This window comes from Vitis vinifera, chromosome 19, assembly GCF_030704535.1.
Source record: "Vitis vinifera cultivar Pinot Noir 40024 chromosome 19, ASM3070453v1".
NCBI classification, from domain to species: domain Eukaryota; kingdom Viridiplantae; phylum Streptophyta; class Magnoliopsida; order Vitales; family Vitaceae; genus Vitis; species Vitis vinifera.
Genome location: NC_081823.1, coordinates 2745294 through 2769466, shown reverse-complemented (window position 1 = coordinate 2769466; position 24173 = coordinate 2745294). Strand labels below are relative to the sequence as shown.

Here is a 24173-nt window from a genome sequence, read left to right as displayed (position 1 = left end):
TCACATGTTATTATTATCATCATTATTAATATTGTTATTATTATTATTATTATTATGTATATAGTTCTAAAAAAAAAAATATTAAAAAAAGTAAAAAAAATTAAGTATCCATGATAGTATTTAATTATTATATAATTTTTTTAAAAATAAATTAAATGAATTTAAAATATTATATAAAATAATTTATTAGATTTACATTTATTTTATTTTTCTTTATTCATTATTTTCTCTCCGATTTCCTGACTATAACTAACAATAATAATTGGAAATCAGTCACCATAAAAAAAAGAAAAAAAAATGAGAATTTTAAAAATTAAAGAAAGTGTAACAAACGCGTTTTCATGTGCGCCTGGTAGTTAAGAGCAGGGGAGAATGTCGCAATTACATTTTTCTCTTGCCTGAAAGCTGCCGCGACAGGCCGTCTTCCCAGTTTCCAACTATACATACGCGCTTGCGAGTAGTTAAATCCACATTTTCTCCCCTCCAAACGAAAAAAAGCAAAAGGAAAAAAAAGGGAAAAAAAAAAACCTTAACTTGTCTGCATTACTTGTCTGTCAAATCTCTCTCCCCTCTGCCTAGCCCTAGATCCATGTCTTTCTCTCTCCAAACCCTAACCCCAGATCACTCTCTAGAGTTTCCAATGTCCTTCCTTCACTACTCTTGATTTGGTTTTGTTTTCTGCTCCAAAACCGTAATCATTCACAGGTTACTTACCTCTATGTATTTTTTTCTGTATCATTGTTGCTGATTTGGGGTTTAGATTCTTGAAAAATTAAGGGGTTTTGGGGTTTCATTAGTTGTGAATCAGCGGATTGCGAGGTGTTGAGCATTTTGGTTACTGAGTTGTGTGTAGTTGGGATGAGATGAGTGTGAGTTTGAATCTTGGGTTTTAGTTGATTAATTTTCTTGGATTGTTTTGGTAATAGAAGGCATGGAAGAGGATGAAAGCGTGAATGTGGAGGATTTGGGCGGTGATTTTTGTTTGTGAAAGGGGGTTTTGTTGAGGTTGATTTGGGGCATGATGGGTTGCATTTGTTGTAAGCCTTCTGCCATTGAGGATAGTAGGGAGAGTCCAAGAGAGCGGTTGTCGAGTAAGGCATCATCAAACCTGCGGGTGGCGGGGCCAGCCTCCTCCCGGAGAGAGGAAGCTTATCGTGTAAAAGATAGGTTTGATAGTAATGATGGGAGGACAATGCTGATTGAAAAGCAAGCTAATGGTTCAGTTCGGTTGCATGGTGAGAACGTTGAGAGGAAGAGGGAGAGGGGTGAATATGTTGTTGCCCAACATCCGGGATTGGGGAGTATCCCGAAAGCAATGGAAGGAGAACAGGTTGCTGCCGGTTGGCCTGCTTGGTTATCTGCAGTGGCTGGAGAAGCTATAAGGGGATGGTTACCAAGGCGGGCCGATTCTTTTGAGAAACTAGATAAAGTATGCTTCTTTCTTGATTCAATTGCGAAATTACCTGCATTATGTATCATGAGAATGCTTACTATGAAAATGAATTCTTTCAATTTGATCGATCTTTCTGCTTAGGATTATGCCATCACTTAAAATAGTGGTCGGGTTTCAATTTCAGTAAATACTGTCCTATCTTAAACTCAACGTGGAAGAATTTATGTAGTTAGTTGAATTGTATCGAACACATGAAAAACATTTTTCTCCATTTTCTGCTAACTGGATAGTTGAAAAATGTGCTTATAGATGTATGGGTATTGTAAATGAGAGTTTTAGGGAGGACTAAAACAGTAGGGTACTAAAACTTGGAAATTGAAATTTTCCTTAGTTGACTTACCAGCCATATATACCTCAATGTGATCACAATGCTTTAATTACTGTTAATGAGAAAAATATAATATGCTTAATAGTGCAAGAATCACTCCGATTCTTCTTGTTCCTTCTTTATTTTTTTTTAATTTTCAATATATAAGGTTAGTAAATAAAATGTTGAAATCAGGCAACCTTTAATGTTATGACCATCCAAATTTTTACCTTGTTATATCATAGGAGAGGTTTTTTTTTTGGGTCCAGTTAAATCAGCTGCTTTCCATGGTGGTGAATCCCATGTCACCCGGTGGGTGCCAACTGACGTAGATGATGGGTGATTAAAGTAGAAAGGGACTGTAAGGTTTTGTTAATTCAATAAAAGCTGGGCATTCTGATTGAAGTCTACTTTAGAGGCAAGAAGCTCATAGTTCTTGAAGTTCTTTCTTTTTATTTCTACAAAATTTTCTCCATAATGTAAAGTAGAGCAGATTGATAAACTAGGATGTCTCAAGTCTCACCAATCAAAGTTGCCCTTGAGGCCTGGCTCAAGTGGTCAAGGGATAGGAAGGGTTTGTGGGAGGTTCTAGGTTCAAGCCCCAATGGGAACAAAAATTTACCTATAAAAAAGTCTCACCAATCAAAGTTTGAATTTGTTAATTACAAAATTGCTCAACCTAGGTGAATGGAAAGATGATAAAAACCTCAAAGGGAGAAAAAAATAAATTGCCTAACTTACAAGCAAATGAACAATGAATGAGGATAAGAAGCTGACTAAGAGTGCTTCCTTTATACATGTGACACATCTATATGGATTCTCAAATCACTTATCTGCTAGGAATCAATCTGTCAAAGCTTGTTCTCATCACCTGTCTGAACAAAGAATTTGATTTTAAAGGGTAGGAAATTTTGCCTCTATTTTAAATCTTTCATCTGACCTAGGTTACAAATCCCAGAGAAAGTTTGAATGGAGAATCTTGCACAAAGTGTTGTTTCTAATCCTGCTCACATTTATGGAGTGTAGCTCATTAAAATGGAAGTTAATTGGAGTTTAAAGCTTCTTCCATCTTGCCACCCAACATAAGCCTCCACCAAAGCATTGAATCTCCTACAAATGTTGAATAGTTCTGGTTATTGAGACTTTAAAGAAGCATTTCTATATTATATTGGATTCTAAGAAGACATAGACTCCTTATCCAAGGAAAAGTATGTTGCCTTTTTAAAATCTCCTATCTACACTCTATGACACTCTCTTATAACTCTGCAAAATTAATCAGTTTAGTGCTTTTGAACTCCACAGCGTCTGCATCTGAAACATCCTCTATGGAACCTCTCTGTCTCATCCCATGGCACCCCTCTGAACTTTTCTCCATATTCTGTGAGGGTTAGAATTTCTTCCATATCGTCCTTAGGTGGACATATGGTTTTCTAGTGAATGAGGTAGTGTTTTAACAACACTTCAACCACCTATAAGAAGTGGCATTGGACTTGTTCGAACTTGTGCTCCGTTTACAGCTAAGTGACATAAAAATTTGTTGGAAGATTGCTTAGGTGTAATGCGAATGAGAGTTCAACTATCTCTTCCAAAAGTGTGATGCCCAGTACCTTTCTACCTCTTCTGTAAGGCTTGGTTAGCTGATTTCTTCATCACCTTTAAACTCAGAAGTAGAGCCCCAAAAATAACCAGATGATTAACAATATTAATAGGAATCCTGAAATTTTACCACTTTGAGTCAAACCTTTGCCCACATGAATCCTGCAAGTTGCATTCTAATTGACAAAAAAAGATTCATTTACTTGTCCCCAAATTTTTGGGATATGGCTTCCTCAGCCATTCCCTGAGCAATGGCTCTTCAAACCTCGAGCTTTTGAATAAGTTAACGACCATGTCTAGCTTATGGTTGGAACTAGGTTTTGTGTTCATTGATTCTTTATCCATCTCTTGTTTAGGTGGTATGGACCTCTAAGAATCTGATATATTATTTCACAGGATTAGACAAGGATTAGGTTGGTTGATATGATCATTCTTGTCTTGTTCTCCAGTGTTTCTCTTTATGTGGACGCTAATTATTGGTTGAATTTGGATTCCTTTTTATTGAGATCTTCTTTTCTGCAGATTGGCCAGGGAACTTACAGTAATGTTTACAGGGCTCGTGATCTGGACCAACGGAAAATTGTTGCTTTGAAGAAAGTTAGGTTTGATAACCTGGAGCCAGAGAGTGTCCGCTTTATGGCAAGGGAAATTCACGTTCTGCGCAGGCTTGATCATCCAAATATAATAAAACTGGAAGGTCTAGTCACATCAAGGATGTCTTGCAGCTTGTATCTTGTTTTTGAGTACATGGAACATGATCTAGCAGGTCTCGCCTCACACCCTGGTCTCAAGTTTACAGAACCACAGGTATTTGTGCAAGCTTTGTCTCATTAAATAGTTGTAATTTACATTATGATTTATACTTCAAAGTTCCATTTTTATAAGGCTACAACTGTAATTCAATTTGATGTTTCTACAAGTTTGGTTTCTTAGTGTTAGCATCACTGCCATCACATGATTTTACATTAGCAAAATTTGAAAATAGCACTTATGTGTAAAGTGTTCTTGATAAATCCAGTAATATTTTATATTAAGCTTAATCTATGTTTGTTTACTTTGATATGCAAGCTCTGAGGTTTTATTTATATATTGGCAGGTTAAATGTTATATGCAGCAACTTTTACGTGGACTTGATCATTGTCACAGCCGTGGTGTTTTGCATCGTGATATAAAGGGTTCCAACCTTCTAATTGACAACAGTGGCATCTTGAAGATAGCAGACTTTGGTTTGGCAAGTTTTTTTGATCCCCATCAAATCCAGCCACTGACAAGCCGTGTGGTAACACTTTGGTACCGGCCACCTGAGCTCTTACTTGGAGCCACTTACTATGGGACTGCTGTGGATTTATGGAGCACTGGTTGTATACTGGCTGAACTATATGCTGGCAAGCCTATAATGCCAGGAAGAACAGAGGTATCGTTTATGCTTATCTATTTCCCACAAGATGTGCAGAGTACTGCCTGTTATTCATGGAATCATGATTGTGCAATCTACAGATTTTTTCTCTTTGGAAAAAATACCTAGCATTTGTTGTTATTAGAGTTCTGTTTTGAACATAATATTGGATGTAAAATACTAACAGTAATTGAGTCTGATTTTACCTGGTTACTTTCAGGCATATGAAAAAAAAAAGAAAAAAACAAAAAATGGTGACATTCATCTCAGGATCATGACTAAAATGTTGGAAAAGAGGTTTACTCTTAATGGCTGTTTGATGGCAAACTAGTGCTGAACACTGAAACTTTCCATTTTAATTTGTGTTAGATAACATGTTATAATAATCACTAATTTTTTTTAGTCTCACTGAAAATGAGGCTCAACAATCCAGCTGAAGTTTGCTAACTTATAGCTGAACCCTGAATTTGCTACCTATGTGATTTTAAACGATAAAGTCCAAGCCCCAAACTTGCCCTCAATTACCCTGCTGGGTGATGAATTTCCCTTGCAACACCTTGAAGTTTCTAGTGCTACAAAATCTGCATAGAAGATTTTTTATATCACATTTATAAACTGTGAAACAGTGCCTCAATCATTATGAAAATTTCCGTTATACATTTCAGATTGAAAGTGAGATTCTCATGTTTGGAAAGGTTTCCAAAATGCAAAAATTGTGGCAGATTATGGTGCAAATTGGAGATAGTTTCCAAAGACTTGGCTTATCTTTGGGTTCATCACTTTACATTGAAGTTGCTTTGGAATTATTTCACATTGGACACTAGGAATGGATTTCAGTGTTTGGAGTTTACAATTTATTAGCATGAACATGCAGTTTTGTCAATTAATCCATGTTCTTGCTATAAAAAGGAAAAAGTTGAAAAAAAAAGAAGAAGAGAGAATTAGAGTCTATTATTTTATACAAAACAATGCCACTTGGCTTTCAATTAAAGTCAGAATTATTGATGGCAGTTAGGATTTATATCATTGTAAAATTAAGGAGGGGTTTGAAGTAGTTCTTGGAAAAAAACGGTTTAGATCTGGAATCAAATAATCCAGTTGAGTTTCACTTTGCAATTATAGGTTGTGAATGGTACATTGTAGGATTTTAACAACTAAGGTTGTGATGGTGTGTAGGTGGGAAGTGGGCTTAGAGGTAGTGCAATGTTGGTGGTGCTGGTAGTATGATGGTTGGTGGTGGTTGCCTGGTGGTGAAGGAAGTTCATGTTATGGGTTGACATGGTGGCAATACAGTGGCTGGTGGTTGATAATGGTAAGGATGCTTCTGTTAGTGGGGGTGCTATTATTGGTGGAGATGGTGGAGTTGGCAGCTGTGGACTCTATAGGATGTGGGCTGGTTTAAATTATAGTCTAGCTCATTATAACTAACGAATTGAAGGGAAAAATTTTCATTCTTATATTCTATTGTGTGTCTGTTCATTCTATTTTTGCTTATCTTCATTGAAGAATTTTGAATCTATGCCCCCATTCTTTCTATTTAATTATTCCGTTGGGCCTGCCACTAATCAAGTAACATCTCCATCTACTTCAACTTTAGCATGTCCTCACTAAGTTTGGTTCTTCTCCTTTGTAGGTGGAACAGTTGCATAAAATTTTCAAGCTTTGTGGCTCTCCATCTGAGGATTATTGGAGAAAATCAAAGTTGCCACATGCAACCATATTTAAGCCCCAACAGCCTTATAGGCGCTGTGTTGCAGAAACATTTAAAGACTTTCCTACACCTGCATTAGGGCTTATGGAAACACTTCTTTCCATAGATCCTGCTGATCGTGGATCTGCAGCCTCTGCTCTTAAAAGTGAGGTATGAAATTCTGGAGAAATTGGGTCCTTTGGGAGCCCTTTCCTTCTTTTTTAATTGATCTCTCCTCTCTCTCTCTCTTGTAGTAGTTCTTGACTTGTTTTGATTTATGTTTCCCAGTTCTTTACAGTAAAGCCACTTCCTTGTGATCCTTCAAGCTTGCCTAAGTATCCTCCCAGCAAAGAGTTTGATGCAAAAGTACGAGATGAAGAAGCTAGAAGGTACTTATTGTTAGATGGTTTGAGTGCATATGGTGATGTTTAACAATTAAGTATACTTAAGGCACCCTGTTTTTCTACATAATATAATCCTGTTTGAAAGTGGAGCCATACTTTGGCTTCCCAAATGAATAATGCTTAAGTGGCATCTATGTGACATTTATAGAGGCGGCCTGTTTTTACATCTTCATTCTGACAGAATCAGGCTGTGGTAACTGTATTAAAACCACTTTGCCCAGTTATGATGATAATATTTGGCAGATAAGATAATGATGCTGTCATTTTGTGAAGCAGTCACTATTATGTCAGATTGGATGCTCATTCTAGAGATGCGATTTACTTGTTATTACTGATATTTAGGATTTAAATTTTTTAGCTATTACCCCTTCAATTGCTGATACTACTTATCAATCCATTTGTTGGATTTTAGTGATTCTATTGGCTTCATTTTATAATGCATTATTAGGAAGATAATATGTTTGTTGCATTTGCTACTTCGACATGTTCTTTTTTATGCTCCAGCCACTGCTAAGGAAATAAATCATACATTTGCCTATCAAAAAAGAGAGAGGAAAAAAGGAAAAAAGAAAAAGAAAGAGTGGTGTATGTACTGATAAACTTGTTCTTGTTATTATCATTTGTAGACAAGGAGCAACAGGAAAGGGCCAGAGACTTGACCATGAAAGGAAAGGAATAAGAGAGTCTCGAGCGGTTCCAGCACCTGATGCCAATGCTGAATTAGTCCTGTCAATGCAGGTAACTTGGGCTGTTTCTAAATATTGGGTCATGTATGTTCTTTTACAAGGTACAAATGCCATAATCCATCCAAATTATTTTCCCATTAACTCTCTTCCCGTGACATCAAACATTGCAAAAAACTTGGGCTGCATGTGCATAGAGAGGTTTTAATTTAGCATTACAGTTTGTACAAAAATTCTTTCAAAATTATTTTTTATAATTTATTTCTAGCTAGACTGAAACAGTGGATTGTTTAAAAAAACTTGCTAATTTCATGAATCGATAAACCGAGGGGGTCTTCTAGGTTGCGAGAGGTATCAAGGTTTTTTGTAGAGCCATATTCATGTTGAGGATCAGTCAGTTTCTGAGTAGAAATTGAGTTGCAACTTTTTGTTGGTGCCAAGTAGAAAAATTGATCTTGTAATCTGGTGAATATGTTCCTCTGTAAGAATTAGCATGAGCAAAAGAGAAAGATGGTGATGAGAACTACCAATTTCTAGTTGCTATATGACCAATCTTAAGCTAGTGCTACATGTCAATAATCTTTTGTTCTTTTATGCTCTATTTGAATGCGAAGAATATAGAGGGATGGAAAGAGGAAATGGATGCTGTATCTATATAGGGGTTTGCACCTCTGCTTTTATTAGATATTTATATCGATATATTTATTCTATTTTTTGACTGTCAAAAAGAAAAAAGAAAAAAAAAAGGAATGCAGTATCTGAGGTTGGAGTGGTTGTCAGAAAACTCCCAATGTCTTGTTTTTTATTATGATTTCATAATGACCATATAAAGAGCATATGTTACAACTTTTGTTAGTTAAAAAATACAGAGCATTTTGTTATAACTGGCGGGGTGATATTTCACTTAGAAATTTGGTCAAAATATTTGTATTCTTTTAATTAGGGAGCATTCCTATTTTTATGGATTAGGTTGTTCTGTAAAGTGAATGAAGTTCTGTTTTCGTACTCAATAATTTTCATGTTTGGTAGATATAGCTATTTAGTAAGGTGAGATCACTGCCCTCATGATATTGTAGTTTCCTTAACATTTACCCAAGTCTTTTTGAGATTTCAACATAAATCAGCCACTCTTTCAATCTCTCATTGCTTTTTGTTGTTAAATCTTTTTTTTTTTTTTTCTTTTTGGTTTCTTTTTCACCTTTATGGTGGTGAAAATGGTCATCTTGCAGAAAAGACAAGGTCAGTCCAATTCGAAGAGCCGGAGTGAGAAGTTCAATCCTCATCCAGAAGAAGTTGCTTCTGGTTTTCCAATAGACCCTCCTAGGCCGTCTCAAGCTATAGAAGATGGAAGCATAGATACCCAAGGCCCTCTTCATAAGAGAGCCTCCCATTCAGGCCCACTGGCTCACCGGGCTGTGTGGGCAAAGGCTGGGAAAAACCTGGATGATGCTCCAAAGGTTTCGACTGGAGCCGACTTGTCAACCATGTCGAGTTTAGTAGCAGCCAGGAGGAGCTTGTTGTCTGAAGATCGCAGAGAAAAGTCTGGTTCATCACAACCAGATGTCTCAAAACTAATAGTCAGGTTTCCAGGATCCTTCAAGGAGGCCTCAGAATCCACAATACAGCAGGATCAGAAGCATCAAATGCAGGGTGCCGGCAGATGTACTCAGAAAGAAGATGGAAGAATGACCAGCAAAGATCCAGTTCTTGTAAGTAGTTGGACATATGCTGTCTTTTTAAATAAATTTTCTAATCAAACTTCTTGGGTCTTGGAAACATGCTTATCATTAACTAGCTGCATTCACACATCGTCATTTCTACTGTATCTCGAGACAAAAATCTCCAATCCTATGGTCCTTTATTGTTTTTTAACAAATTTATTTGATCACCAAAGAAGTCAAGTAGCAATGTATTTTTACAATGTTTGGGTAAACATATACATTGTTTCTTGGTTATATATGCTGCTATTATGGGAAGTGGAAGAATCAACAATTCTGAATCCTGAAACCGAGTCGAGCATTTATTTACTTATTAATTTTTTCTCTTTTTTTTGTTTGCCAACCACTCTCTGCAAGAATAGAAGTGCTTACTTCATTCTGATTCATGTGTTTTTTTAGTGCCTGATACATGGTTCTTGACCTTAACATTTTTCTCCAGCTTGGGTATGGGTCAAAGGGTCACAAGATTCACTACTCTGGCCCACTACTTGTTCCCTCAGGCAAGGTGGATCAGATGCTAAAGGACCATGACCGCCAGATACAAGATGCTGAAAGACGAGCACGTCTAGACAGGGAAAAACTCAGAAAAGTTCAGGTTGAAGGGAACAAAATATCAGCCAATTCTTTATTTGTTTCTGGTCGTTGAGCTGGATTAACCCAGATGAAGATAAGCTTTTGTCAATGAAAGAGACCATTTCAGAAATATGTAGCCGGTAAGTTCCCTTGCCAAATATGAGTAACTGGGTGTGTGGATGGGGAATGTTGGGTTGTATAGGGGGTGTTTGGTGAAAGGTGGCTGGTGGCCATTCTTAGCTAAGGCCTAAGCAGACTTGGAAACCTCTCTCTGTCTGCAATTTATTACATGTATTCTATTTTCACTCTGCAACTGCAGTCTCTATAATGAGCCATTCTTGTAGAGCTAATCGTTAGCCATAAGCTCTTGAGAATATGTGAAATATGAAATTGATGAAGATAGTATTTTAGTTGCTCTCATCATTCCGAATGCATCAATCTTATTCTGTTTTTGGTACCTCTTACATGACTCCACTACTGAAACTAAGAATTCTTCTCATACCCAGAACCAGGCTTTGAATGGGATTTTATCCACTTCCTTTCGTTCCCCCTTTTGTAGAAAGTGAGAGTCGGCCCTTGAAGTTTACCCTCAAATACCCAATTTTGATTCCTTTTGTTCCGGCTTCTGATAGGACAAGCAAAACTATCAATTACACTAGCCATGCCGAATTCTTATCCATTTCCAAACAGAGACTTACATTATATATGTGACCATGGTCTCTGACTGCCTGCCAATCTCAGCTAATCTTTTCAAAGAAACACTTGATTGAGAATGAGTTAAAGCTCTGCCAAACTGACCCTAGCTCTGTTGGTACCCTTGTTTTGGTCGAGTCTTGGAGACATGTTGAAAAATCAAGGCTCTGTTTGGGAAGTGTTCTTGCAATAAAGTTCAATCCCGAAATTTAAAATATCAATCATACTGGGGTGTTATTCAATCTATTATAGCGAGTCTTACGATGACTCAATTCCATTTTCATGAAAAAAAAAATTTCCTTACATTAATTAAGAAAAATGCTTATATTGATAACTAAAATAAGAAATTTTAAAAATATATTTATACAAATTTTTATTAGCTCTTTTAAAAATATGTTGAAGAATAAAAAACATGTTTGACAATTAAAAATTATTTTTTATTTTTTATTTTCACTTATTTTTAGAATGTTGTTTTAACAAATAATTATACAAACACGTAAAATGATTAAAAATAAAATATTAGATATAAAATTTATTTTTAAAATATATTTAAAAATATTAAAAATAAATTAAAAACATTGTAAGTTTTCAAAGGAATATTTGTTCTAAAAAATCCAGAAAATAGTTTTAAAAAATTATTCTTAAAAATTAGCTTTTATAATTATTTTTTAAAACAGTTATCAGGTGGTAAAGGTTTTCATTTACTTAGAATTGTCTCATGACTATATATATATATATATATATATATATATATATATATATTTGAAAGATATTAAGGAAATGAAGCTAAAAACATTAAAGAAAATGATTTTTTTTTTCATATTTAATTTATAGTATTTTATACGACAAAAAAATTAAATGTAATTAAAATTAATTAAAATTTTATGTGTTTTAATTTATTTAATCTTTTTACAAAAGATAAAATAAAAACATAAGTTTAAAAATAAATATAAAGATAATTTATTAACTTGAAATTTATTTATAGATATTTTTTCTTTACAATTTTCAAAAGAAAATTGTTAGGGTTTGTTTGGAAGGCTTTTGGAAGCAATTTTCAACAAATAATCATTGAAAATGTAAGCCATGTTTTCTACAATAAAAATATGTTTACAACTTAGAATATTTGTTTTATGTATTTACATGTATTTCTTAAAAATAAATTTTATTTATATTGTGACTCATATGGGATAAGAGAGAGTTTCTAAAGTCACAAAAGCTCCTTTAGGTTACGGGTTGTACAAAATTTTATCAAAAACTTTATTTATTTTAAATTAAAAGGAAAATAAATGAAAATGATAAAAGAAAAATAAAAGATATTTGACAAAAATTTAAATTAATGATAATTAAGTGTATATTGGGAATGAAATTATCCCAATTCTTTGATCCAAACATGCATGTTTTCTAATGTTGTAGTTATCCCTACCCTACCAATTGTATTATCTTATATAAGTGGCATTACTTTCAGAGAAAGTTATGTATTAAATAATCTGAAATTTATAAACTATATGTATATTGATTACTTTCATAAGTTTGGATGATTGGATGGGGATTAAATTAATCCCTTAATTGATATGGTTTGAATTTCTTGACCACTGTTTTTGACCCAAGTTGAACCTTTCCACTTTAGGAAATGATAGCTCTGCGTTTACAGCTTCGATGGTAAATTTGTTTAATTTTATATTATTTCACACGAAAAGAGGCAATTTCCTTTTTGGGTCCACTGGTGTGCGAAATTCCCAGTTTGGTACCGATGTGAGACAAATTAGAGGAGACGGCTGCGCCACGTAGGCCACATGGAAAATAGGGGGAAGATAATGAAATAGGGGTGTGGTGTGTGGGAGGTTTTTGAAAAGAATCAATGGAATAAAGAGTGATTTTTGGTGGACATCGAGGGTTCATGGATAGATGGAAAATGGGTTGGAGATTTCTTGGTAGAACCGTGGAAGATGATTTTTTTTTTGTTTTTTGTTTTTTGTTTTTTCTGATTTTCGGGGTTTGATTAGAAAAAAAAGGGGATGTGGGTTTTTTGTGGGTGAGATTTCTTTGTTTTTTGTCTTGAGAAAATAATGGGGAATATATGAGGCTGTGGAGTAAAGTTGTGGGATAAAATGTTTTTTGGTTTTTGGGTGTTCCCGTGTGCTTCTGTTCACATGTTGGGGGAGTGTGGAAACAGATGGTCTCTCTTGGCTACGGTACTGATCTCTTCTCTCTTCTCTCTTCTCTCTTCTCCTTCTCTATGTGTGTATGGGTATGTTATTTGATGGGTAATTTGATAATTCTGTTTTCAGTTTTCTAGATTATATGAATTTTTTTTTGGTGGGTTTTAAGCGGGTCACCGTGCTGGTGGTGATTCCTATTTTTTTCTCTTTTATCCCCTTCGCACTATTCATAGGTTTATCTTAATTGTCTTTGGTGGGTTTCTGAGGATGATGATGGTGTTTGTGCTTGTGTTTTTTCTGCTAGTAATCTTTCTTTGGGTCTAAAACTGTACAGTTTTTTTACGGGGAAGTTTGATTTTTCATTTCTTTTTCCTCCATGTTTATGGTATATTTGATTTTCTTTGATGGGCTTTTTCTTGGTGGCGGTGCTTTTGCTTATAATTTGATGGGTGGTTCAATGTTTTCTTAAGAATTGTTTAGTTTTTCTATCATTGTTGAATGAGCTGCTGTTTGTGGTGGAAATTGCTTGCTCAAAAGTTCATTTATCCATGTCTGTGTGCCCGGCAGGGAATTCTTCGATGGCGGAGCTGGTTTGTGGGTGCCGCTGAAATGTGTTTTTGATACAAAATGGTGATGGTGGAAGTGAGAGAGTGTGGTGGAAGTAGGAGGATTCCTCTATTTTTTAGATGTGTGTGCTCTGGATTGCATTCAGCTATAGGTGGATGACAATGGAGGGTTCTTCTGAGTCGGGTTGGCGTAATTCTGATATTTCTAGGGGATTGAATGTTTCTATAGTTTCGCACGGGAGAAATCCCAGGCAGCGTCATGCCAATAGAATTGGCTTGTCTGGAGGTGCATCACATGATTCTGGATTTATATCTGGGAGGAAGGAGAGAGATCATGTTCTGTCGTCTCATACTAAGAACCATAAAAACCAGGTCGGTATTTCTCAAGTTTGTGATGATGATGTAGCTTTGGACCCTTTTGTTCGGGCAATAGAATGGGGTGATGTTAGCTTGAGGCATTGGTTGGACAAACCAGAACGAAGAGTTGATGCGCTTGAATGTTTGCACATATTTACTCAAATTGCAGAAATTGTTAATGCAGCACATTCACAAGGAGTAGTTGTTAATAATGTGAGGCCTTCCTGTTTTGTCATGTCATCTTTCAACCATGTTTCCTTTATTGAGTCAGTATCCTGCTCAGATTCAGGTTCTGATTCTTTGGAGGATGGGTCGAACAGCCATACCGAGGAGGATAATGGATTATCTTCTTTGCCTGATGACTTGCATCTGCGGAAAAGCCGGTCAGGAAATGAAGATTTTTTACCCACGATAATGCCAACAAATGCTTCTCAGATTGTATTATCAGAAACCAGTTGCATGCAATCAAGTTCAGTTTCTGCAACACATGTGACATTAGTAGAAGATAGAGAAGAATATAAAAGTACAGATAGAAGAAGTGTTGAACAATCAGAAGAAAAGAAGCAAACCTTTCCGATGAAGGAGATATTGCTCATGGAAACCAATTGGTACACGAGTCCGGAAGAGATTTCTGGTGCTCAGACTTCCTGTGCTTCTGATATTTACCAATTGGGCGTCCTCCTTTTTGAGGTCTGGAAATAGTTCAATTCGTGTTTGAATTTTTGGATTTTTTTTTTGTGTTTGTTTTATTTCCTTCTACCAGTGGTTAGAGCTGACTTCAAAGTCTTAGGACTTATGTCTATTTATTTTCTTTCTACAACCTGATGTGAGTGTTGTACTTGTGAGCAGTTATTCTGCACATTTAGCTCAAGAGAAGAAAAGAGCAGAACTATGTCTTGTTTGAGGCATCGAGTTCTTCCTCCTCAGTTGTTGTTGAAGTGGCCAAAGGAAGCTTCATTTTGCCTATGGTTGCTGCACCCTGAGCCAAGTAGTCGGCCAAAGATAAGGTAGTTTCTCCTTGCAGCAGATCTTTCTTGCATTGTTATCCTGGATATGGATCCCATCTTTTCCTATTTCTTGCTTCTCAGTTTTAGTCTTTTTTCTTAACACAGTGGTGAGGTTTGGATATCTAATATAGATTGTAGCACAATGGTATTAAATACAACTCTAAGATAGTTGTATCGTCTACTTTCAGAAAGGTTGAAATTAGCTTTCCAGGCTAATCTGTATGTACATCTTTTCTCCCCCCAAAATCTGATGCCACCTCAGAATCTTGAAATTAGATTTTATTTGTTGGGAGCTGAATTTAAGTGACTGGTGTCTTGCTCTTCATGAGAGAAAGTTCATCCAGATCTATATATTTCCTTTTGCCACCATCAAACAAATTGTCACTGGCAACTCTTTCCAAGCTTGAGAATGGATATGGAATTTCCATCTAAACTTGAAGAAGATTGTGAAGAATTCACCTACTGCACAAAGGAATGTGTTAGACCATATGGTGCAAATTCAATTAATCAAATATGTACTTTAGCAGTGGTCATATCTGTTCATCCTTTTCTAGGTGGTAACTTATAGGCCATAATGCTGTAGTTTATTCCGGAAAATTGTGTTCTTGTCTCCTTCTGGGCTACACTCATTCTGTTAGGAGTATAAAGAGTATCCTAATCAATATGTCAGGATGGTGTTAGTTTATGGGGCATATGTTGGGGTTTATATTGTTGGACAGTCAAAAGTACCTTGGTGCTCTCTATGCCTTAAAAGTAATATCTTTCTTAGAGTAATGGTGATGGGATTACTAACAAGCTATGATATATAATTGACATGAAACATTTCTCTGGACATGGGTGCTAATGCATTGTTTTTTATGGGATATGTGGGTAAGATATGGGTTTCTTGCATTGCAGTTTTTCAGAATTAATAGGCTGAATTTTTAATGTTTGCTTATTTTAATAATGCTACTATTTCTTTGAATTGGATTAATCTAGTGTGAACAAAACAATACAATGCCACTATGCTTAAAAATAATATTGAGACCAGGGCAAACATGAGGATCCAACCGCTTTATTGATAGGAATGACATAAAATAGCATCAAACTTGAGGGGTTATCAATGTACTGCTTTTGTCTTTTCCAAAAGTGAAGAAGCTTTCTAGAGAGAGCCAAAAGATAGTAAAATTAAAAAATTTCCATTAGATTTGTGGTTTATAATAACCATGGAAATATATCATTGAGGATGCTAGATTAGCTTGTATCTTGCCCAATGTTTTAAAAGGCTAAAGGTGGTCTTGAGGCATTTTGCCCCAGTGAGGCGAGGCATAAGCTTTGAAGCAGAGCAAGGTGTAAGCCTCAATTTAAACAAATATATAAATAATGAAAAAAAGAGAAATCCCAAAAAATGGAAAAATGCTAATAAAATTACATGAAAATTGAATAATTAGAAAATTATACAATTCAGAATAATCAAATTAATTGTTTATCTTTATAGTTTCTAATTTAGTTCATTTTTCTCTCTTTTAAAATCCTACTCTTCCCATTGCCTTATCAAATAATCTACAATCCTATTATCACCATCACTAGTAGAATCCTTCGAGCCTATCCAAAAAATCACTAGTAGAATCCTTCAAGGCTATCCAAAAAATCACTAGCGGAATCCTTCAAGGAATCATGATTATATGCTCTACTATCCTCCTCATTAGAGTTAATGTCCACTCATTCTCCTTCTTCTTCTTCTTCATTCATCAATTGTAGTGATTTTTTCCTTTGGTCAACTTGCCCTTTGTAAAACGTTTAGCCCTAGTCTTGGACCCAAAACAAAATTTATAGATCTACACTAGAACCCCACAAAAACACAACTCGTTAAAACCATTGAATATTGAGGTTTAAACCTCTAAGAAAATATATACAAAAAGGCTGCAAAGACCCTAAACCTATTAGAAGCCTATATTTGAGGCTTAATGTCATAGGATGCTTCAAATAAGCCTCCTCATGGGTTTATATAGAGCCCAGGAAGCTTCTAGAGACTCCTGGAGCCATCTACACTAAGTCATTGGAGGGAAGAGTGTGGAAGGTTCTAGAGATGCCTAGAGATGTCCATACATCTCTACACTATGGTGAAAGGCATGAAAGGAGTCCAAGGCTTTCTAGAGAATTCTAGAGATCTCTTGTACATAGGGTTGTACATAGAATTGTGTAGGGTATTCTAGAATCTTCTTAATTTGTAAGGAACCCTCCAAGGTTCTAGAGAGTTTCATTGGTGCCTATAAATAGGTGAGGAATTCATTTGGCTAAGACACCACCCAAATCACTTCCTAACCAAGCGAGTCCTCAAAGCACTTGTAAAAGCTTCCTTGAGTAATAAGAACTTTTATTCTTTAAGAGTTGCCTACTACGCCTTCTACAACTTCCGAGTCGCGAGTGTCTTAGCCTAGCAAGCTAAGCATTGGGAGTAAGGCTGACTTAGCAAGATCAAGCGTCTTGACTTGTCTAAGTGCCGCACGAGCTTAGGAGACGACTAAGTCCGTGAGAAGTGGTATCAGAGCGTGACTACAAAGCGGGCATAGTAAAGGAAGCATGTCGGGCTCTAACATGGAGGAGACTAGCGAGCAAACCCGTGGGAGGGAGACTGAGCCTACCGCACGGGGTAGGGGGAAGAAGGATAAATCTCGTGATGTCGTTGCCAACATAGAGGCAAGGTTATCCAAGGTGGAGCTAGCCATGGCGGACACTCGGGAGGGGTTGGACTTGATCAAGCAAGGCATGGAGAAGGGCTTAGAGGATCTAAGGGAGTAGATCCAAGACCTTCGTGAGAGGGTACTAGTCTCACAGGTTCAGCCAGTGTCGCACGAGGAGTTTGTGTCCTTCCAAGGAAAGGTCTTGAGCATGCTTGCTAGCATGGAGTCAAGGATAAAGGCCTTGGCCACTCGAATGGAGTCTCGAGACCAGGAGGTTAGGCAGGAGTTGGCCATCTACAAGGCTGCTGTGTCGGCATGGGTCATGGCCACACAGAAGGCATCTAGGGTGGAGGTGTCGAAGCCACATGGGTTTAGTGGCAAGCGGGATGCCAAGGAGTTGGATAACTTCTTATGGCATATGGAGCGATACTTCGAGGCTATCGCATTGACTGATGAGGCGACTAAGGTAAGAACTGCAACCCTTTACCTTACTGATACAACTACTCTATGGTGGCGTCGGAGGTTTGCCGATATGGAGAAAAGCATTTGCACCATAGAGACGTGGAAGGACTTCAAGAGGGAGATTAAGAGGCAATTCTACCTCGAGGACGTGGCTTACCTGGCTAGGAAAAACATGAGGTGTCTCAAGCACACAGGCTCGATACGCAACTATGTCAAGGAATTCTCTTTACTCATGCTTGAGATTCCTAACATGATTGAGGAGGAGTTGCTATTCAACTTCATGGATAACCTGCAAGGGTAGGCCGAGCAGGAAGTAAGGCGCCGAGGCGTTCAAGACTTAGCCATTGCTATGGTAGTAGCAGAGTCTTTAACGGATTACAAGAGGGGAGACTCATCCAAGGTTGAGTCTTTGGAGGATGGCCACGCCACGGGTGGGGGAGACGAGGTCTCAAGGGACCACAATGCTCTTAGAATGGGATCAGGCAAGACGCCTAATGTACGAGAAGGAAGGGGTAAGGCGGAAAGGAAGGAGTTTACGCCTAAAATCAAATGCTTCCTATGTGATGGTCCACATTGGGCACGGGATTGTCCAAAGATGAAGGCGCTCAATGCCATGATCAAGGAAAGGGAACAGGAGGACGAAGCACATATGGGCTTGATACAACTACTAGGTGCCCTCCAATTCAACCCAAATCCTAGTACGCCTAAGACCTCCTTACTATCAAGGGTGCAAGTAAAAGAGGCAAAAGGGGAGCGAGCTGAGGTAGCCCACACATACATCAACAAGGTCACCAAGGGAAAGGTGAACTTGATGGGTAAGAGGAAGCAACACTCCAAGCATCGAAAGTGCAGGGATCTGCATCCATCCGAGGCCTCACGAGAAAAGGAGGTGAAAAATATCCTGGCTGAACGGGTCATCAAGAGACAAGGGGTCCCTCCTGTGATTGAGTATCTAGTCCGATGGAAATGACTACCTAGGAGGCAGGTAAGCTAGGAACATGCGGATGCCTTGAGAAGGTTCTGGAAACACATCGAGAAATTTCAGAAAGAGGCAACGACAAGGACGTCAAAGGCATAGGTAGGGGAGAGTGTCACAGGATGCTTCAAATGAGCCTCCTCATGGATTTATATAGAGCCTAAGAAGCTTCTGGAGACTCCTAGAGCCATCTACACTAAGCCATTGGAGGGAAGAGTGTGGAAGGTTCTAGAGATGCCTAAAGATGTCCACACATCTCTACACTATGGTGGAAGGCATGAAAGGAGTCTAAGGCTTTCTAGAGAATTTTAGAGATCTCTTGTACATAGGGTTGTACATAGAATTGTGTAGGGTATTCTAGAATCTTCGTGATTTGTAAGGAACCCTCCAAGGTTCCAGAGAGTTCCATTGGTTCCTATAAATAGGTGAGGGTCTCATTTGGTCAAGGCACCACCCAAATCACTTCCTAATCAAGCAAGTGAGTCCTCAAAGCACTTGTAAAAAGTGAAGAATGGATAGTGGTTGCTTCAAGGAAAATTCTTTCAATAAGACTAACGGGAACAAACTTTCCTTGAGATAAAATCTCTCTTAGTAATAGGACCACCTAAAAACTTACAAGTCAATTCACCAAAACCAAATTACTACTTTTTCTCCTAAAAATAGCAACTACTGACACTGACACTTACACTAAATATCTAAATTTTTTCTTTGTATACAACATTATCTAGAGAGTCATATATCTCCAATAACTCATAATAGGGGAGCAATATTTTTTAAGACTCTGGCCCTCCTTTGATGAGATTAAATTGGTTTATATGAATCTTCCTGTTCAAAATTCAGGCTCATGCATGTTTCCCTATTCAATTTGAAAATTGGCATCAAAATTTGTGGTAATTCAGACTATTCAGTTTGGTTTGTCCAAATTAGATTCAGAATATTATCATTCATGGAATGTTCTGACCAGGTCAGATTGGAAGGTGACTTTTAAGAATTCTATGTTCAACCCAAAACCAATAAAAAATAAAGTAGTAATTTATGAGAGATTGTGACTGTACTCTTGTTTCATCTACTCCAGTATTGGGCTGTAGGATATTTGCAGCATTTTGATCTGCTTTCTATTGATCTATTGCCATGGATGGTTAAGCAATTCAGTTTGCACATACAAGAAGCGTTTTTTAACCATTCTATCTTTTGGATTAAGTAAGATAATATTTGTTTTTATGCCATGTATAACAGTGAATTGTTTCAAAGCGAGTTTCTTACCGAACCAAGGGACAAAATGGAAGAACGTGAAGCAGCAATAGAGCTTAGAGAGAGAATAGAGGAGCAGGAATTGTTGCTGGAATTTCTTTTGTTGATGCAACAAAGAAAACAGGGAGCTGTGGATAAGTTGCAAGATACCATTTCTTTTCTATCTTCTGATATTGAAGAAGTCGGAAAACAGCAAGCTACTCTTAGGAAAAGGGGAGGCTCATACCAAGAACTGGTCAAGGATGATCAATCAACATCTGATCTTTCTCCAATGGATGTTGATGAAAATGAGGATTCCACTAGTGTCAGGTCTAGCAAAAGATTCAGACAAGGAGTTCATCACATAAAGGAATTGGATGATACTTTAAACAATGGCCAAAAGTTGGGCATGAATGCTGAAAATCCAGAAATTCTCATTTCCAAAAGTTCTCGATTAATGAAGAACTTTAAGAAACTAGAGTCAGCTTATCTTTTGACAAGACGCAAGCCAACAAAGCCATCAGGGAAACCATCCAATAAAATCTCCCCCCCGAGTAGTAATGGTAGAGGATCTATTGTTGTAACTGAAAGAAGTTCAGTTAATAATTTGGCATCAAAAGACCAGTACAATGAGCACGGACAAAGTGGATGGATAAATCCATTTCTTGATGGTTTGTGCAAGTATCTATCTTTCAGTAAGTTAAAAGTTAAAGCAGACTTGAAGCAAGGGGATCTATTAAATTCTTCCAACCTAGTATGCTCTGTCAGTTTTGATCGGGATGGAGAACTTTTTGCTACAGCTGGTGTAAATAAGAAGATTAAAGTATTTGAATGTAATTCAATCCTAAATGAAGATCGTGATATCCACTATCCTTTAGTTGAAATGGCTTGTAGGTCAAAGCTAAGCAGTATATGTTGGAATAGTTATATCAAAAGCCAGATTGCTTCCAGTAACTTTGAAGGTGTAGTACAGGTAGGTCAAGCCTCATCCATCTCATTTTTACCTTTTAGCTGTCTATCATGTTATAGCTGCTGCTTAATTGTAAAATGTCCAGGTATGGGATGTTACAAGAAGTCAAGTACTTACAGAAATGAGAGAGCATGAGAGGCGTGTATGGTCCATCGACTACTCATTAGCAGATCCAACAATGTTGGCTAGCGGCAGTGATGATGGTTCAGTTAAGCTATGGAGTATCAATCAGGCAATTCTATTTTTGCACTTGGTGGATGTCAGCTTTGAAACTAAACGTACTGCAGTCATCTAATTACAGTCGTGCATATGGAATTCTGGATGTATAATAAGTTGTTTTTCTTACATGGGTTGCTACTGCAGGGAGTAAGTGTTGGTACCATCAAAACGAAGGCCAATGTATGCTGTGTTCAGTTTACCCCAGACTCTGGCCGTTACCTTGCTTTTGGTTCAGCTGATCATAGAATTTATTACTATGATCTCCGTAACTCAAAAATACCTCTGTGCACATTACTTGGGCACAATAAGACTGTGAGTTACGTCAAGTTTGTAGATTCAACGCATCTTGTTTCTGCATCCACGGATAACACTCTGAAGCTCTGGGATTTGTCAATGTGCACGGCTCGGGTTCTTGAAGGTCCACTTCAATCATTCACTGGCCACCAGAATGTAAAGGTACATTTGCTCTCCATATTGTATCAATCATCTTTTAGCTTATATTGTGGTATTTAGTTTGTAAACCTGCTTGTTCTTCAAGATAATATGATTGTACTGTTAATTTTTATTTTCTTGATAAGATTACACTTTGCTCCATTCTTCCTGTGATTTACATCAATATTTTATGTGTTCATTTGAGTGAGTTAAAAAACATTTTTGGTGACACTGTGATCACAAACTATATTGATAGTGTTGGTAAAAAAATTGGCACATGGTAGGGGAAGCTAATATCAGAACTTCAGTAAGCACTGTCCCCTTTTAAAAGCATGAAAGATTGGATACGAATTGAGAAAGTCATTGCCTTTATTGTAGAACTTTGACTACGATATGCCCATGAACTATATCTTCAATAAATTCTCTATCTAGAGATTCATCTCTGCATAATTTTTGTGGTAGCTGGAGACCCATCCCTGTATAATTCTGTTAAGAATCCATTTTTGGACTTTACTCAAGGAAATATTAAATAGTTAATGTTTGGAAAAGGAAGTTGATGAAGGAAAGAAGATTCTCAGATATGAAGAATTTCTTCTTTGTTGTGTCAGTTTATTATGGTAAGTTTTCCCTGTATTTGCATACTGGTGATATCAGACAGTCAAATATCATAACACAGTTTTTCATCTTATTTATGTAATTTATCTTCTAGAAATCAGTTCAAACGTGTGATTTTTTCATGTATTAATTCATTGTTGAAATATGCCTTTGGTTTATGTATGTTTTGTTGCTGATGTATGTTCTCCTTGTTGCAGAACTTTGTAGGTTTGTCTGTATCCGATGGTTACATTGCTACGGGCTCAGAAGCAAATGAGGTACTTCATATATCAACCCACCTAGTTTTTATTAGGAAAATGATTTTTGATACTTACTGTTTCTTTGGGTTCCTCACATTATTGTTGGGCCACTTCCTACAAAAACCGATACCACATTTTTAAGAGTAGTACAAGTCAGCTGTTGCAACTGAAGTTTATTATAGAACTATTGAAGTTACATTGTCACTAAAGAGTGATTCTTTCCTTGAAGTTTCTTTTCCATGTACTTCATATAGGGTTTACTGACAAGTCTTGCCATCTTGTGGCAAAATCGTCTTGTTTGGGGTATATGGTAAGTGGAAAAAATTACTAAATTACAATTTTTTGCCCCTACGGCCATTTTGATGGGTTGCATACCAATTGGTAGTCTTCTTCCTTCATATGGAAGAACCCGGCTTGTCCATCCCTGCGTAGAGATAGCCATCCGAAAAGCAACTTTGTTTAGTTTCTTATTTATTTTATGTTTGAACTCAAAAATAAGCAAGTAGAGGCACTCAAGAATCAAAAGCCCAAGTAGGGGTTTTGTAAATTGGTGGATTATTTTGTCGATTCAATACCCTTGATTCTGGCTCTACATTCTATCAAAATCTACTTCTCAATCCGAGCAACAACTTGTCCATTGATTGTTTTTCCCTTTTGTTAATTATGTATCAAAGCTCAACTCTCCCAGCTATTTGGATTAGCTGCATCGGTTATCATTTGCCGTAAATTTTTAGACAGTAACTCAGTTTATAACCCTATTTGGGAAATATTCTTAAATGCGAAAAGTAGCTTTTAAGAGTCAAGTTTCCAAACATAAAATTCAACGGTATTATAGTAGTGATTACTTAATACTTTTTACTTATGGTACTCTTAAATGCAGAAATTAAATGTAATTCCAAACAGGACTTCCAAAATTTCTCAGATGTTGGTTCTCATGCATATTCTATCAAAGGATTGGGATTTTTGAATCTGCATTTATGCTTCTCTGTTTCTGATGGAAATAAAATGATGGTGGAAAGGATTTAAGAAAGCATTTCAGAACTATTTACACACAATAGAGAAAGTCCTACTTGTAAAGAAACATCATGGGTGTGTTAGGTTAAGATTTCTCTTTTCATTTTCTCTTTTAATACCATGTTAATGGATATTTTCAATAAATTTTCATTCATTTACTAATGCTTTTCTTGTTCTGTGTTTGTTAGGTTGTCATCTACCACAAGGCCTTCCCCATGCCAGCACTGACATTCAAATTCAACAGCATGGACTCTGACCATGAATCAGATGATTCTGCACAGTTCATCTCTTCTGTATGTTGGCGCGGCCAATCATCCACCTTAGTTGCTGCAAACTCTGCTGGAAACATCAAGATTTTGGAGATGGTTTAGTTTGGTAGATCCCCACCAAAATTATCAAAGACCCCCCATCATCAAAAAGACCGAAAATTTGGTGTTATAAATGGAGAAGAATAGATAGATAGAAAAAAAATCGAAAAAAAAAAAAATCAATCACAGCAATTTGTTTTGCTGAGGTTTCTTTCCAAAAGGAAGATATAGTAATTGATTATGACAAACTACATAACAAATTTTGTCATTCGATCATACCAGATGCAAGCAATGTGAAGATTGAGAACAGCCTTCTGATCAAATGCATTGTGTATATAAAAAAAATTTCGAAGAAAAAGAAGTGGAGAATTGCTACTTTTGTATATTTTTCTATAAATGCCAAGCCTACAGCTCGTTCTACATGGGTATTTGACAAAAGTATT

At 36.8% G+C, this 24173-nt stretch overlaps 2 protein-coding genes across 4 annotated transcripts; both read left to right on the top strand.

The window, feature by feature from the left end:
• The first annotated feature begins 478 nt into the window (after positions 1–478).
• LOC100250348 (probable serine/threonine-protein kinase At1g54610) lies at positions 479–10240 on the top strand. The gene is made up of 8 exons (XM_002284972.4): positions 479–1429; positions 3879–4163; positions 4453–4770; positions 6386–6613; positions 6731–6831; positions 7473–7584; positions 8759–9238; positions 9687–10240. Exons 1-8 carry the CDS (start codon positions 1019–1021, stop codon positions 9891–9893), a joined length of 2142 nt encoding a protein of 713 aa, XP_002285008.1. The 5' UTR covers positions 479–1018; the 3' UTR covers positions 9894–10240.
• Positions 10241–11991: 1751 nt separating this feature from the next.
• LOC100258898 (protein SPA1-RELATED 3) lies at positions 11992–24152 on the top strand. 3 transcript variants are annotated; one of them, XM_002282405.5, is made up of 8 exons: positions 11992–12705; positions 13240–14285; positions 14445–14602; positions 19940–20906; positions 20989–21135; positions 21267–21578; positions 22367–22426; positions 23611–24152. In XM_002282405.5, the coding sequence occupies exons 2-8, from the start codon at positions 13359–13361 to the stop codon at positions 23791–23793; spliced, it is 2754 nt and encodes a 917-aa protein (XP_002282441.3). In that variant the 5' UTR covers positions 11992–12705; positions 13240–13358; the 3' UTR covers positions 23794–24152. The 3 variants fall into 3 exon arrangements, with proteins under 3 accessions (XP_002282441.3, XP_059591161.1, XP_010644194.1); XM_010645892.3 differs by lacking the exon at positions 11992–12705 and adding an exon at positions 12731–12761; XM_059735178.1 differs by lacking the exons at positions 22367–22426; positions 23611–24152 and having other exon boundaries at positions 12312–12705; positions 20989–21181; positions 21267–21687.
• Positions 24153–24173: the final 21 nt, after the last annotated feature.